This window comes from Gymnodraco acuticeps, unplaced genomic scaffold (assembly GCF_902827175.1).
Source record: "Gymnodraco acuticeps unplaced genomic scaffold, fGymAcu1.1, whole genome shotgun sequence".
NCBI lineage: Eukaryota > Metazoa > Chordata > Actinopteri > Perciformes > Bathydraconidae > Gymnodraco > Gymnodraco acuticeps.
In genome coordinates, this window is record NW_022989778.1 from 1,356,391 (window position 1) to 1,373,219 (window position 16,829).

General features: G+C 39.9%; 1 protein-coding gene across 1 annotated transcript in view; it reads left to right on the top strand.

Moving 5' to 3' along the window:
- Positions 1-16,829, top strand: part of LOC117548768 (laminin subunit alpha-2-like) — a 200,447-nt gene that overhangs the window by 142,160 nt on the left and 41,458 nt on the right. The window contains 7 exon segments of the mRNA XM_034220232.1: positions 32-167; positions 169-226; positions 3,499-3,546; positions 3,549-3,640; positions 4,648-4,842; positions 7,010-7,121; positions 13,699-13,861. Of these exon segments, the coding sequence (XP_034076123.1) occupies positions 32-167; positions 169-226; positions 3,499-3,546; positions 3,549-3,640; positions 4,648-4,842; positions 7,010-7,121; positions 13,699-13,861 (804 nt within the window).

A 16,829-nucleotide genomic window follows, 5' to 3' on the forward strand; every position in this document is an offset into this window, starting at 1 on the left:
TCCTTCTTTCCCATGATTCACCTCTGTCCAGGTGTTCTACTGGTTACCATGGTAACCCACGGATGCCCGGCGGCCACTGCGAGGAGTGTAAGTGTTCGGTGTGGGGTGCGCAGCCCGGACCATGTGACCCGGTCACTGGCCAATGCCGGTGTAGGGTCGGGGCATCGGGGGACGTCATGTGACCAGTGCATGGACCGGCATGTGTGTGGAGCCGCTGGCATCATCTGTAAGACTCACACATTTATATTTAAACTATTGTTGGTGCTTCCTTTCTGTCTTTCTTTCTTTCTTCTCTGGTTTGAAGCCTATACTTAAGCTTTGAAACTTACAAGTTTACTGACAAAGTGGTCTATATTATGAGAACATAAATCTTAATGCCAATAGTTTTAATAGGAAGTATATCGAAGAAGAAAGTGTTAAAGAAGAAACTAACCCCAAAAGGATGCTCACCAGAGCTCACCTTTGCCACGCCCAATCATAGCATTACAACTAAAATCTTATGTTATGCATTTTCTTTGTATCATTAGGTTATTGATCAGGCCCACAGACATTCCTCTTTCTTGTATTTCATTTTTATTTAACGGCCCACCATCTGATATTGTGCTCTTTTATTTTGGCGTTGAAATGTAAATGAGCAGTCGGAGCCCATTTTCTCCGGTTGCCGTGGGAGCCAGGGAATCGTGGTAGAAGTCAGATTGAAGTCATTTCGAATATAATTTCAATGTAATTTAGAGCTAATTTAAATTTAATATGACCATAATGGCAGGGCCAATTCTGGCTTTAGAGGAAAAAAGGTAATAAGACTGAGTGTGAAATTGCTGCTGTCAGGTCAGGGAGGAAATTGCTTGCTCAGGTCTTTATGTGTCCAGACACAAAGCGTGTTCATAAATTGGCTTTGCGAGAGCTGCGGTGCACCCGGACTCCAAACTGGTCGCTTCTACGTCAAAACGGTAATCACAAGTCCTGATGGTTTACAGAGTGGAGCGATCACACTGCTGTGCACTTGTTGAAGAGTGATTGCTCTGCGTGTTGCCCTTTCTGCCGTCACCAAGCAGGGAGTCGGCAGTCTTGAATAAGGGGAAATTCAAGTTAATTTCAAATCTACAATATAACATAATTTGCATTCAAACTGAGCAAATGTTGAATATGTGAATTCCTGGCTGCCGTTATTGAATGTTACCTACATCCACATTGTAAAAAAACTGGATGAAACATACAGGAAGTTTAATAACCTCAGAAAATGGCTAAAGACATATTTTAAACAAAATCATAGCCATAACCCATATTAATATATTAGTAGTAGACCAAATAGATAGATATGTCACTATATGTACAGATGTCCATTTTCACTTTTCACTAGTTGTCACTTTAACTTATTCCGTACTTTATAACTTAGATGACCAAATATGTATATATGCTGACAGTTATTTTACTCTTATTTTTACTCATCTCCTATTTCATAGTCTTTTATTATTATTATCATTATAATCTTTTTTCTTGATTTTATTTATTTTTGATTTTATTAATCTTTGCTGTCCTGTTTTTTCACGCTTACCCTGTTGCTGCTTTGTACAACTGAATTTCCCCACGGGGATTAATAAAGGTTCATCTTATCTTATCTTATCTTATAAGATATTTGAAAATGGTGTCCCCTCATAATATTTGTTTAATTTAATATTTTGAGGCACAAGTTGCAATCTGACTTAAACGTGCAAATATTTAAATGTGAGTAAACTACATGGTACGCTCTTATTAAAATGCAGTTCCTACAGTCTATACCAAACAGATTGTTCTTGCCTTTGTCAAAATAAGTGTACAGCATTGTGTCTTTATCTCAAGCTGGACAAATGAAAACGAATGGACTTGTCTGTGTAGTCATGATGCAAAGTAACTAGGAGCATATCAGGCATAAACTACACAGTAACAATGATGATGCTAAAATAAATCCCTGCCGAAAGCAGAGTCCTTCCTGCAACAAACCAAATGCATAGAAGTTGTGACTCACTATATAAGGAGAACAGGTGTGTATTATTGCACTTGTATGTTGTGCATGTGTGTTTGAGTTTCCTGTGTGAGCATAAGGTTACTAAACTGAGTGTGAAATAACCCTTGACATTCACTGAGGCTTACTTTGGGCATCCGTTGAGCTTTTATGGTTGTGATACTTTAAACTTCTATATATTTGATATGCTGTGAAGTAAAAATGTGATGATGTGCATTAATGGACATAAACATTGAGATTTGGCACTGCAATCAAAACTCTTACTCTCACAGTGTCACCTTTTCCAGTGAGATAATTGTGACACAGTTTGTTCAACTAAGCTTTTGAAATGACACATTTTAAATCCATTTAACTTTGACCAAGTAACATGTCATAGATTGCTTTGAAATTAAAGTAGTTGTGTTTGTCAATCTGGTGAGATCTTGCCTATCCACTACAATTAGAATTTTCTTTCTAGTTAAAAATGTGTTTACAGTATGCTTCTTGTTTTTTAAAGGAATGTGTAAAAAACCTAGCATGGTGGAACAACCCAGTAATTATCCAAGCAACTTAGAAGTAGCGAGACATATTGTTATAAACAAGAAAGAGAAGGACAGAAAGGAGCTAATTTGAGAATCTTGGCTTGTCTTGCCAAAAATTGTAGAGGTAGGAAACAAGCAGCGACACACAGAGAGCCCTCAGTGATGGAAGTGAGGCTTTCTGTGTGTAATCACACCCTGCACGAGTGTGATCAGGAGGTTTCACGCTTTGTGGAAGTTAGTGATTACAGTCCTTTGTAACTGGGATTCTAAAATGTTTTGGATTTTATAAATTGCTATTTACCCACACACACAATGTACTGCACCGTTACTGTACCTGCGTGTGACTGCATCAATGCATTTGTATTTTCCGGTTTTGTCAGAGATTGATAGAGTAAAAACAGTTTTTATTTTTATTTAATTCATCTTTGATTTCCCTTGTCAAACATTTTAATTTCTGCAATAAATCAGCCTCGGGCTATCGAAGAGAAGAGAACTCCCACACACACACACACACACACACACACACACACACACACACAATAAAGAAAACAAATGTGAATGCGCTCATTTGAAGTGAATTCCCTCGTGTGTTTGTGCGTTGGTTTGTGTGTGTTTAGCCTGCAGTGTGAACTCATAATAGGTTATTTTTCCTCTGTGCGCTGAATTTCATGCATCGACAGCCCTGTTTTTCTGTTGCCACTCACTTAAACACAAAACACAAGCAGTCACTGCGATCACACACTGATGTGTTTACAGACTCACAAATAAGGCACACACTCAGAAGGTAAAATACACATATACAGTATGACCATCCTTTCTTCTTCTCTCTCACTGCCTCTCTGCCTAGTCCAAACTGCAGAAGACATTCACACACACACACGACACACAAAACCAAGCAAACCTCTCTAATAGCATTCAGTTGACCTAATTTGCCCTAGCTGTGTCTAACTGTGTGTTTACGTTCTCTTTCTGCAGCATGTGATGATGAGTGCTCAGGTCTGTTGATCAGTGACATGGACCGCCTGACCGCATCATCACTGAGGTCACCCTGACGTCGCCCCTCCCACCACCTTATAAGGTGTTGTACCGCTTCGAGAACATGACGGAGGAACTAAAGGTAAAAACTGTTTGCCTGTATGGAAACTCATGTCCTTATTATACAGTTAAGGCTTTCATAACTTTCAATTTAATTTCCTCAATTGACGTGTTGATAATCACCACATTGGCCTGCAGTGTATAGAACTAATTGATATCATAAAACGTGATAATTTGCTCATATTTTTAAACAATTGACGTTGTTAAAGGTGGGGTAGGTAAGTTTCAGAAACCGGCTCGAGTGCACTAACATTTGAAAGTACACAGCTGAAAAGAATCCGCCCCTTCCTTCAGACTTTCCTTACAGAGCACCTCCTCCAACACACATGACGCGCACTACGACGTCAGCAGACTGTGAAAGTGGCCGCCTGTTGCTGGGCGAGTCATTGAAGTACTGCTGCAATGCACGCCCAATGACGGCACGCCCAATGAGGGCACGAGATACATTTGTGCGTGCACGAGATGGAAGGCTGACAGACAGGGCGGCAATCAAAAGGCCTTGGTTGTACTTTTTACAGTACTACGGCTTCCACAGATGACATTTTTCTATGGATTTTTGTCAAAGCACTTAAGATATTCATTGCTATCGGGATGTTAAGAGCATTCCATGGAATATAACAAAAAGTGTATCTCGAGCCGGTTTCTGAAACTTACCTACCCCACCTTTAAACTATGTTTGCTGTGACATATTCAAATAGTTTGTCTTCTATCACCACAGAGGGTTAGTTATTGTTTTTTGGATTATGGGATAACGGATCATACAGTAAAAACGACTTGCCCGATTTTCTATGAAACTTTGTGGAAGAGTGTGAGAGTGGGCCAGTTAAAAACCAGTTCGATTTTGGAGCAGATCAGATCACATGGCTGATCCACAGTTTTTTCTCACTTTAAGTAACATTGCTTAAGATGTGCATTGGCCTCGGCTGGCTCTCTTTCCAAGCAGCCCTTCTAGGTATGTTTTTGTTTTTCTCTTTAATTATTTCTTATTCCGTTCTCGCCATGCTTATACTTTTCTCTCCGGCTTTACAGCACAGAGCCAGGCAGTTCAAAAGCTTAGCCCTGAGCCCAACATGTGTCAGACATTGCTCTGTGGTAATTCCTTCATCTCTGTTCTCTCCTGCAGCACATGGCTGTCACCTCAGAAAGCTCCGGGAGAGATTACTGCAGCTGGCCCGACTCCAACTGGGATCACTGGTGATTGAGATGGACCAGCTACACAGCAGGGTACACACTTTTGTTTTCCTGTTGGCTCAGCTTGAGTCTGTGTTCCTTTCTGTCTTTATTCGGATTATGCCCTCTGTCTGTAACATAACGAGATAGGGCAAATAAAGACTATGGCCTGCAGTGAGATCATAGTTAACAGCAAAACTAATGTACACCCAACGACACAAGAGACAAAAACCAGTCCGCCAGTAGCTTACTGCAGCATGCTGATTGACATACAAGAACAAACGTTTCCAACAAGTCAATAAAATGTCAGAAACATATTTAAAGTTTTAACAGAAACCTGAGGAAACCCAATGAAACCCTGAACATCAGCTTTTTATTTTAGTTTTAAAAGTTGAAATAACATTTTTGGCCCCAATTACTACTCGTTTTTTTCTGCAATACCACTGGACCCAAGGTTTGCATTGTGGTTAGTTGACCAAACACAAATACATTTAATATATGTATCATTGCTAATAAATTGTCTGAGAACTCGGTTTAAGCAAAGCGACCCCCCCATCATTTGGATTATGAACTGAAGTCGGGATACCAAATAAAAGTCCCTTTGCCATTTATCTGTTTACGCCTCCAACTGTCAATCTGCAGAATAATGTTAAAAACAGGATGTGTATAAAACACATCAGCAACACCATTGTAATGTAGTAGTTCAATCAGGAGAGACGTGATGTATGGAATACATGTTTATTATCGGTCACATTATATAAATGAAACATAATGATGACAGTTTATAACACGTGAATGAAATGGTGTTTTGGCGATTAGGCCCAGGTTTTGTAGGATATCAATCGGGAAGGGAAAGAACCGTTTCCGATGAACCCCCCTGGGTCTAGACACTGGTGGTGGTTATAAGTGGTTAGGTCCGGTTGGAAGGGAGAAGGTTAAGCTTGGCCCTGAGTTGGAAGCAGGAGGCGAAGGGGTGGAGGAGGGTTGCGCGTTGACACCTGGAAGACAGCTGATAGAAAAGGTGAGAGCATATATAGAGGGATTAACAGGTGCGATAATTAGGCTTGTGAATGGAGCGAGTATTGCCATGACGTGCAATACGGAGTGATAGGTCTTCCTGCCTGAACTTGCGCTAAGCTTCATTTGTCAACATCTGAGGAGGTTCCTGGTCGTAGCATTTGATATCATGCCTATCCAAATCACGTTTTCGGTTAAATGATCACATGCATAATAAACTTGGGCAACATAATGAAACAATATAATGGAAGAATTTGACTCTAGACCGGGATCACTGTCATTTAAACCCTACCATGTTTACATAGATCTGTAAACAGAAGGCCTTTGCATGGCAGATCAAATTGAGAACCCATTAATGCTTGAAAGTATCTTAAAAGTATATCCAGCCAAAACGAATGTCTTCACTCTCATACAGAATAAAAAAACAATATAAACTTTTACTTTAATTTTTTACTTTTATTTCCTTTACTTTAAAATGTTCGGATTCACAGCTATGTCTCCAAGAGGAGTTCACCAAAATGGAAAAAAAATTCTTGAGTGCAGGCGGTTGACAAGTGCCAAGTGGAGAAAAATAACACTCACATTCACGCTGTCAAGCTACACCCTTTTAGGGACCGGGGCCTTGACATTTGTTGACAGCAGCGCTATCACCCACGGCCCATCCCACACACACACACACACACAACACACACACACACACACACACACACACACACACACACACAACACCCCCCCACACACACACCACACCACACCACACACACCAGTGAAAATGATACAGCCTGGTCCTGTCAAATCACAACAATAATGACCTTCTCTTTCTTTCTTTCTGTGTGTATGTGTGTCTTATGATGCGTTTTCATATCTGTCAAAGAATCATCCATCTCCATGTATGCGTTAATATTTGATTTATATGTTTTAGATTTTAGATCAATAATTCATGAATCTATGTGTGTAGAGTACGTTGCAGTATTTGAGTGCATGTATAATTGAAAAACTGACAAATAACAGACCAGACTGCTCACACGCAATACTATTGATTGTATATTTGTACATGTTGCCATCTTCCTCCGTCAAACTTTGACATCTCCTGTAAGACTTCCATCTCTTCCCTTCGTTTGTTAGACAGAAGTCAATATGTTCACTTATTCAACACTTGTTTATTATTATTTTACGACGTGTGTTTGTGCATGTGTGTGTTTAGGCCACTAAGGTGTCTGCTGACGGAGAGCAGGTGGAGGACGATGCGGACAGGATTCATAAACGAGCTGAGGACCTGGAGCAGTTCATCAGGGACACACTGCTGGGAGCTCGAGGTAGACGAAACAAACACCCCCTCCATTAACTGCCTCCATATCCTGCAAACCACAATTTCCAGGTTTATCTGTGTACTGTTGTTTGTATTTGTCATCGGAGCACATTGCATCACTCTGAATTAAATGTAAGCAATCCATGTGGGAAATGTGGGTAATGACAGAAGAGAAAAATATATAGATTATGATATTAAAGATTAAAAAGTATACAGGCAGAACAAATCAAAAGCAGCAAATAAGTGTAACTGTAGCATCTTCAGAAAGACCAACAAGTTGAATTGGATTTAAAAGCAGTACTTTGATGAGAAAAGTGTCAGACTTGTGTTGCCACCCAAGATCAACAAAAATCAGAGACCTTGTTAGACTACGGCCTTAATCTATTAAAATCTTATTAGGCCCACCTTTTGAAGGAGAGGCGTCCTTGGGGTGAGACAACCTGAACACCTCTCTGCCTCCTCTTTAACTCACTAATGCAGGGGTGTCAAACTCAATTTCATCAAGGGCCACATCAGTATTATGGTTGCACTCAAAGGGCCGGTTCTAACTTTAAGACCAAAAATACATATATAAATATTGAATATATATAAAATAATGTATTATATTACATTATTGCCTCTGCATTGGATTATTATTATAACTTCATAATTAACTACGTCTGAAAGCAAGTCTAGGGCAAATAATTGCAAGTCTCTTCAGTGAGAATGTCACAATATGATTTTAAAAGAAAAGCCACATTCTGGAAAAACAAAAAAAAAAAGAAGTGACATTTTGAAGAAAAAGTTATTTTTTAGAAAAAGGCACATTTTAAGAAAAAAGGCATATTTTGACAAAAAAAGTCAAATTCTGAGAAAAAAATCTAATTTGAGATGCATTGTGGGACATGTCGTTTATGGGCAACGTGCTTCTGTAAAGTAGCATGTAACCGTATAATAAACATATTATATTCTTTGCAAGCTCTTGTGGGACCACATAAAATGAAGTCGCGGGCCGGATTCGGCCCCCGGGCCTTGAGTTTGACACCCCTGCACTAATGGGAACTGTAGCTCAAACACAATGGATTGTGGGCCGACGGCCAGCTGCTGGTTCAAAGTGTTGCTCTAACAATAAAGACAGATCCAGCAGGCTGCAGCATCAGTAACCATGGCGATAAAGAGTCACCCACCAAGATGAGAGGCTGCAATGATTCAGTTTGTTTTATTTAGTTTGCGGCTAGTTAGCAAATAACACTTAAAGTTTGGAATGCTTTCGTGTTTTTGTTTAACCACAAACAAGATGTATCCACAGCTTAAGGTTGTAATACTTCCTTCAGGCAAGAGGATATGTCCCCTCTGGTGTAAACCATTATCTCACTAGAAGGACTTTGCGGTACGGTCCTGATTGTTCACTCCTGGCTTCACACAGTGTCTCTCTCTCTGCATGTGTAACTCGTTGTTCACTTCAGCTCGGTTTGTTTTTGTCATGAGAGTACAGCATCTCTTCCCTCAGCCCTGCATCAGTTGCTGTGTTACCAGCTTGGGATGTGTGTTTTCTTCTGCGACATCACAGTCACAGCCTTTACACACGCTCCACTGGAAAGGTTATCTCTGAAGTCTAAAGGGAGATTCAGTTCTTCTCCTGCAGGGATTCCAGGCCATCCGTGTTTATCTATGTGGGCTCTTATGTTTTATCAGTGGACAAGCGATGTGCAGACCTTCTGTTCAAGCTGTCTTTTCCCCCATCTTTGATCCTGCAGGTCACTCTCTTTCTGTGCTGGGGTTGCTCTTGAAAATAATTGCCACATAAAATAAATCACAGCTCTATCTCCCTTTCCTTCTAGCCAATTGTTTCTCATCCCTGTGTTTACCATATCTCTTAAAAATAACATTCTTCAACCAAATGTGGAAGAAAGGTGTGGTGCAGTGTGTCCTGGATGAGATTGTATAAACTAGTTCCTCTATGTCAATGTTTCTCAAACTTTTTCATACCAAGGACCACTTAACCAATAAAAAAACACTCGCGGACCACCTTACTCCACAAATATCCCAAAACACATCGTTTTTCTAGAACAGATTACAAATTGCCTGAAAATGGTACAAACAAGTGGCAACATGTGTGACGAAGGTGTTGCCCTGGGCTATATCATGCAATATGCAAAGTGAAACTTAACCTCGCTCCATTGCGGAGATATTCCCGCGTGAGTGCGGAAAACTTTAATTAATTAATTAATTTCAAATGTTACCAATATACTCACGGACCACTAGGGGGCGCTCACAGGCCACCAGTGGTCCGCGGACCGCACTTTGAGAAGCACTGCTCTATGTGAGCTTAAAAGTTCATTTTTGTCTTTGGAAACGGGTGTTGATAAAACTAATTCACATGATGTGGAGCTTTTCATTTTAAATAAAGTTAATGAAACACACTTGAAGAAACCCTGGTGACATCAGTCCAACAATAGTCTACAGCAGTGATTCTCAAATGGGGGTACGCGGACCCCTAGGGGTACGTTGGGGTACTGCAGGGGGTACGTGAGATTTTTTTTTTTTTAAATTAAAAAAAAGTTTAATTAAAAGAAATACCATGCATGATTACAAAAATAATTTTAGTACAATAAGTGAAATAGAAAACACAATTTTATATAAAAATATTTCTAGAACCACCAAGGGGGTCCTCATATAAACATGTCAAATGTGTGTATTGTATTTTATAGTTTTTCATAATATATCATTTTGTTCATTGGTTTGTAAACATATATTACTTCAATTGAAAAACTCTTTTCAAGCACAAAGATCCTTAATTTGTTGTAATTCATGCATGAAGGAGTTAATAAATCACACACTGATGGAACATCACTATATTGTAATTATGTATATTTTTCTATCAAAGATGTTCGGGGTCGGTCAGGGGGTACTCGGCTGAGAAAATGTTTCAAAGGGGGTACATTACTGAAAAAAGTTTGAGAAGCACTGGTCTACAGCAGGGGTTCCCAAACGTTGCCATGCCAAGGACCCCCATATAGCATTATCCTCTGGCGGGGACCCCCCTGTTGCAATTTTTTTTTCTAAATGATGTGTACAAGTGCCTCCCGATGGAACATGCAGTGCGTTGCTACTACATTTGGGACCTTCTGCCTGATCAAAGCTGTCACTCTTTTGTTGCCTGTCATAGCCCCACTGCCCCATCTGAACACACACCCACACAACGAGACCAGTCAAGTCCGTTTGAGATGATGTACTCATCTAAAACTTGGAAAATGTCTCTTCATGTGGTCCTACCTTCCAGTGCTTTGCAAAATAATATTTCCTCAACAAAGTTGTCTTCTGAAATAAATCTGATGGATGCAAACAATTCTGCGACATTTGCTACATCCGTGCTCTCATCCAGCTGCAGAGCGAAACATTCACTCGCTCTCACTTGCTCCAAAAGCTGAGCAGATACTCAGTTTCGAGTTGCAGCTCGATTCTGATTGGCTTGAAGGGCGGTCGTGTGATTCAAAAACAAAAAATATGAAAAGATTGGCATCAAAGGACACATACAGTAGATTGATAGATATGCAGCTATTAATAACATTAAAAAAAAAAAATCAAACTTAAAAAAAAACTGTTTCCCTCAAACTTTGAGTGACCTCCCTGGTGCCCCCTGGCGGCTCCCCGGGGGGTCGGGGCCCCCACTTTGAAAAACACTGGTCTACAGTACCTGCCAGTTTGTCATCTATACTGTTTAGACTATTATGTACTCATTTCAGTGCATGAAGACAATCCAATCTGAGTATGTTGGTGGATATACGGCACATGAACGTCTTTGGAAATGTCAATAATGGCCAACTCTGTTACCAACTTTAAATCACGTACCCTGGATAGCTATTGTTGAGTCCCACTTGCAGTTATATACTGTTCTTTAAAAAAACGTCCTCTACCCCACACTGATGCTAGAAAATACAATGTGTGTGCGTGCGTGCGTGCGTGCGTGCGTGCGTGCGTGCGTGCGTGCGTGTTAGACAAAGAGGAAAAGAGAGTGTGGCTCACTGGATGATTGAGAATAGCAATTAGAGACTTAATTATTGGTTATAACAAACCAACACAAACACACCACATACTCAAACACTGATGCAGTGGTGCACAATTTCATACAACTTTGCACTCACACAGCCATGCACACACACACACACACACAATGACGAAAGAAAATACTGTACACACTTTCCTCTGTGTGTTTACTAGATACCATAATATGATTCCATCCACGTTTTAAGTGTTTAATTGGCTTTTAAATTCCACTATGTAATTATAGGGCTGTAACACACACACTCACACACGTCAAAATGCAGCATACACACACATGCAGTACAGCTGTTCATTAGCATGATGGCTTTAGCTTGGTCTTGGCTCTAATCACATCATGTTTACATTTCAAATGATAGGAAGAGCTGCATTTCCACAACCACACACACCTGCCCACCCACACACCTACAAACTCCAACACACACTTTCAAGTTTCAACTTTAATCATATAACGTTTACATTTCAAATGAGGGAAGAACCCACCACTGCACACACACAAACAGCTCAACACAACGCTGTGCCCTCCTCTGTTTTGCTCTGGCACACTCTCACACACTAACACACATTCCTCATTAAGTTCCCGCAGTTTCATTCAAATGAACCTTGGAGTGTTTTAGTGCAGTTTCATCATTGATTGGTTTGAGATTTCACTGCCTTTAATTTGATAAAAGTAGGGCAAACATGAAGTCTGCCAACATCACTGGCTTTGAATGGTGTTAAAACAGTGTGTGTCTCAGTGTGTGTCTGTGTTTAAATGAGTTAAGATCAAGCGGTGTGATTTTGTCTTTCTTTCTGTTTGAGCCATAACAACTTTAACATCACAGCAGCGCCCACTGCAAGAATGTCCATCAGGCATGTTTACTGCTAGTATATGTTTGTACTGTATGTGCACATATAATTTATTTCTGTTGTAATGTTGTTTCAAGTGGAAAACATGTTTGAATGTTGATATATACAGTGATAAGATGTCAAGGCATGCATACATTGCAAAACATTGTATTTATGTTAAATATTGTAATACAATCATTGCATTGGGATTTATGTGGATACGTATTGACTGCAGGGTGATGGTGAGTGCAAGCAACCATTAAGTTTCACTTTACATTTTGGTTTCAGCTCCAACCTTGGTATGAAAAATATAGTTCTTCACTGTTTTCCATGTTCATAAATGTCTGCACAAAACAACACCAGTATCTAGGTGTGCTTATAGTTCAATCAGGAGAGACGTGATGTATGGAATACATATTTATTATCGGTCACATTATATAAATGAAACATAATGATGACAGTTTATAACAAGTGAATGAAATGGTGTTTTGGCGATTAGGCCCGGGTTTTGTAGGATATCAATCGGGAAGGGAAGAACCGTTTCCGATGAATCCCCCTGGGTCTAGACACTGGTGGTGGTTATAAGTGGTTAGGTCCGGTTGGAAGGGAGAAGGTTAAGCTTGGCCCTGAGTTGAAAGCAGGAGGCGAAGGGGTGGAGGAGGGTTGCGCGTTGACACCTGGAAGACAGCTGATAGGAAAGGGGAGAGCATATATAGAGGGATTAACAGGTGCGATAATTAGGCTTGTAAATGGAGGGGAGTGATAGGTTAGCTGAGGAGTGGCGCTCCCTGTCATTTAGTGCAGGGAGCGAGTATTGCCATGACGTGCAATACGGAGTGATAGGTCTTCCTGTCTGAACTTGCGCTAAGCTTCATTTGTCCACTGTACAGGAAACTGTACTTTCCCCACAGCAAACGCATATTAATAACATACAACTGAAATGGCTGTTTTCACCGCAAGCCTCTGTGCCCAACCTCGCAGTGAGCAAAAAAAAAAAGTCGCTAGCTTACATTTTTAAGTGTTTCATAATCAACTTTCGTTCAAACCTAATGTTAGCTCCAGTTATTTAAACCTTTGTTTTACCTACATAAATGATACAGTGAATTAAACACAAAACATGTATTCCTTCCAGATAAATTGTATATATTACAGCCTCACATGGCTGTAGACTCTTAGTTTATCTTATTACCTTAGTGCGGTGGTGGCGAAGTCCATAGGGACTTGGCTTGGCAACTGCAAGGTCACCAGTTCAAGTCCCGGCAAGACCAAGTGCTACCGAGGTGTCCCTGAGCAAGGCACCGTTCCCTACACTGCTCCCCGGGCGCCGTACATAATGGCAGCCCACTGCTCCTAACACTAGGATGGGTCAAATGCAGAGAAACAATTTCCCCACGGGGATTAATAAAGTATATCAAAATAAAATAATACCAATGAATGTAGTTGCTTGCAGCTCCATATCGCTTGTTTAGCCTCTTCATGATTTGATTATGTTTTCTTTCCTGTTCGCTCCATGGTTTTCTTTCACCTCTATCCTCGACCCTGATTAAAGCAGTTAGCTGCAGCCAACAAAATATACAAATTAAATTCCACTGATATTTTTAAGAGTTACTGGAGCTGAAGTCTTATTTTATTTTTTGTTTTGTGTCAATGCAAGAACATGACTTGGATCTGTCCATCTGTAGAGTCCTCACAGCAATGTCTCTCTGTGTGTCCAGACCTCCAGTCCAAGGCTGCCGAGTTGAACCAAACTCTCTCTCGGAACGATGGAACTCCAGAAAAAAGCCTGGAGGAGATGAAGGAGGAGATCCAGGCCATGCTAGACGAGATGAGAAAACGACAGCTGGGAGGGAAGAAGAACATCGCAGACGAAGAGATGGAGTATGGACACACTTGAACACACACACACACACATACACACACACACACACACACACACACACACACACACACACACACACACACAGGTCATGTATCTTACTCCCACATACAAGAAAAAGACAGATTTTTAAGAAATACTTTGCAAACAAACCGTCTGTGTTTCAGATGGAGCAAACACACACACACACACACACACACACACACACACACACACACACACACACACACACACACACACACACACGATGAGCAAACCATAGCTGTACATTTCTTAACGAACAAACTCAAAATATGCCAAGAGACAGGAACAAACTGAGCCTCTTTGCTATTAAGCACTTTATTCAGTGTTAATGTTTTGTGTTTATAGAGCTTTCAGTCTTACGAATAGTTTTTGTGTTTCCTTTCTTCTTTTAAGTCTTGTTTGATGAGTTGACCAGAACCCCCATTGGTATTTGCATGGAAACACACTTTTTTCACCCACTTTTTTCTATCTTCTTTTGTTGTTTTCACTCATTCCAGTATGCTAATATATTCACCTTGTGTGTGTTCGATTGTCTCCGTCCCTGCTGGGATTCAATCCCACTTTTCGGTCTTCCTGCTTGTTGTTCTGCGGGATGTTTCCCCACTACACTCTTTCTCTCTATTTGAACTTGCACAATGAGAGAGAGGGAGGAGAAATGAAATCAAATGCATCTTAATTCAATATGACAAAAAACATACCTGCATACTATAGAAATGTAAACTATATTTTGAGTGTGCAATTTTTTTACACTAGCAAAATGACACACTTAAAGACAAATGCAGCAATGTTAACTATAGTAATACAATCTGTTTCTTAACATTTGCAGGTTGCACAAATGAAGCTATTTGGATATATTTTCCCTATACAGAAATAGGCTAACCAATGGCTTCTATTCATGTATTTACATCATTAATATTACACAGCAGACTTCAGTTGTGTAATAAATCAATGTAGACATAAAACATGCAGAAATAAATGAAAATGAGAAATGCACTTTTAACTGATTTTGACAATGTAACCAAGACAACAGTTAATGTTACCTTGATGTTTTAGTCTAATTGATTTTTATAATATATTTTTGAAGAAAAAGCAGCAACTACACGTAGCCTTGTTTGTAAAAGTGTTTGTTAAATTGTTTTTTTACATTAATGTAGCACATTCAATGGGTTAAATCATGCAACAACCCTTACATATGTATTTATTTCCTTCTTTTGTTGACCAATGAGACATCAGGAGTAAACGCCTCTCATCGAGCCGATATTTTATCGCTGTGTATCCTAAAGCCTCGACTCTTCTGATGTTTTACCAAAGTGTTTCTCACTGTTTCCACTTTCTCCTTCTCAAGGCACTTGATGGAATTAGTCATTTATTTTGTAGTCTGATTGATTTTCATAACGTCAAAAAATAAAATCACAGGCCCTTAATTTATTTTTTAGACTTTAATTTCGTTGCTTCTTTGTTGACTCATGAGACATCAGGAGTAAACACCTCTCATCGAGCAGATATTTGATCGCTGCGTATCCCAAAGCCACGGCTCTCTGCTGATGTTTTACCAAAGTGTTTCTCCCTGTTTTCACTTTCTCCCTCTCAAGGCACTTGATGGAATTAGTAATCTTTTCTCTCTGTGTCTTTCAGCAGTAAATGTTGATGAGGTCGATGAGTTAATTAAAAGCAATGTATCGCCTTAGGGCAAGAGACAGAGAGAGGGATACAAAGAAAGTGTAGTGAGAAGGAAAGTCACAGAGGGAGAGGGGAACAACTGACAGATGGACAGGGAGTTGTAGAGGGAGAGACTTTGAGAATCAAACCGCCTCTAAATGACTCGTCTGTCAGTCTGCGTTTGATTACTAGACTGAACCCTGAGGGGAGATTTCAACCAGAGCAGCAGAGGAAAACAAGCAAATGTTAAAAGGATTATTTCGTAAAAAAGAACAACCTTTTATCAGTTTTATAAGTTTCTTAATTAAATATGTTTTCAGTTTGCCATTTGCCTCAAAGGTTATGTATCTGTTAATGCTGCAAATGTCACTTTTCATTCGTATATTGCACGTTATGTTGTAATAGTCAGTTAGATAATAATTCAAACACCTCTCCCATTTGTTTTTATTTGTTATATTCTGTTCATTTCATGCTATTCCCCAAAGGGTTCATTAAAGTTTCATCAAACCCAATCATTACCTTGCATGTCAACTGGAGGACACTGGAGCCGTGTTGTCTTAATTAATGCTGAAGGTGGAAAATAAGGCTCATTAAGGGACACTGGTAAACATATGGTTATTACATTGTTTTAAATGCTTCCAAAGAGAGGAGCCTTTCTAAAAAAACATGTTAAAGCAACGTGTTATTATAAAATGTGGAAGGAACTAAAAGGCTGAGTTGCAAACCTTGATGACGGCAGATCAATTAAAGTGAAGGCTGTGAGATAGTTCAGACAATCTACCTGGCTCCTGAGAGACATTCACATGGCATACGTTATTTACCGCGACGTTTATCTATCACATTATTTTCCTAATGGTGGTGTACAATACATAAGCACATGGCATTGCTGGCAAATAACTAGTTTATACAACATACCATCCAACCTGAAGGTGATCTAAAAATCCTGTCTTCAAATAACAAGGCGATGGGTAACATTCAGTTTCAATCTGGGGCTAACAGTACTCATTTTCAATAGCCATTCCTACTGTAGTGTTGCACTCAGCTGTGCACAAAGTGAAAACCATTGTTTACAGAATAAAAAGAGAGTTAATACCAATTACTCCAAGAGGTGTGTGTGAATGTGGGATTGTCAATTCCGATACCTCTGGGAGGGTTTGTGAAGATGTTTGATTATCTAACAAGCTCCTGGTTATTCTTTTGGGATATGCCACTTTTTCTTTCTTGAAAACTAGCGTTCCCTATCAGGAAAATGACCGTCACTTCTGACTCCCAGCTGTGCTCAGCTAG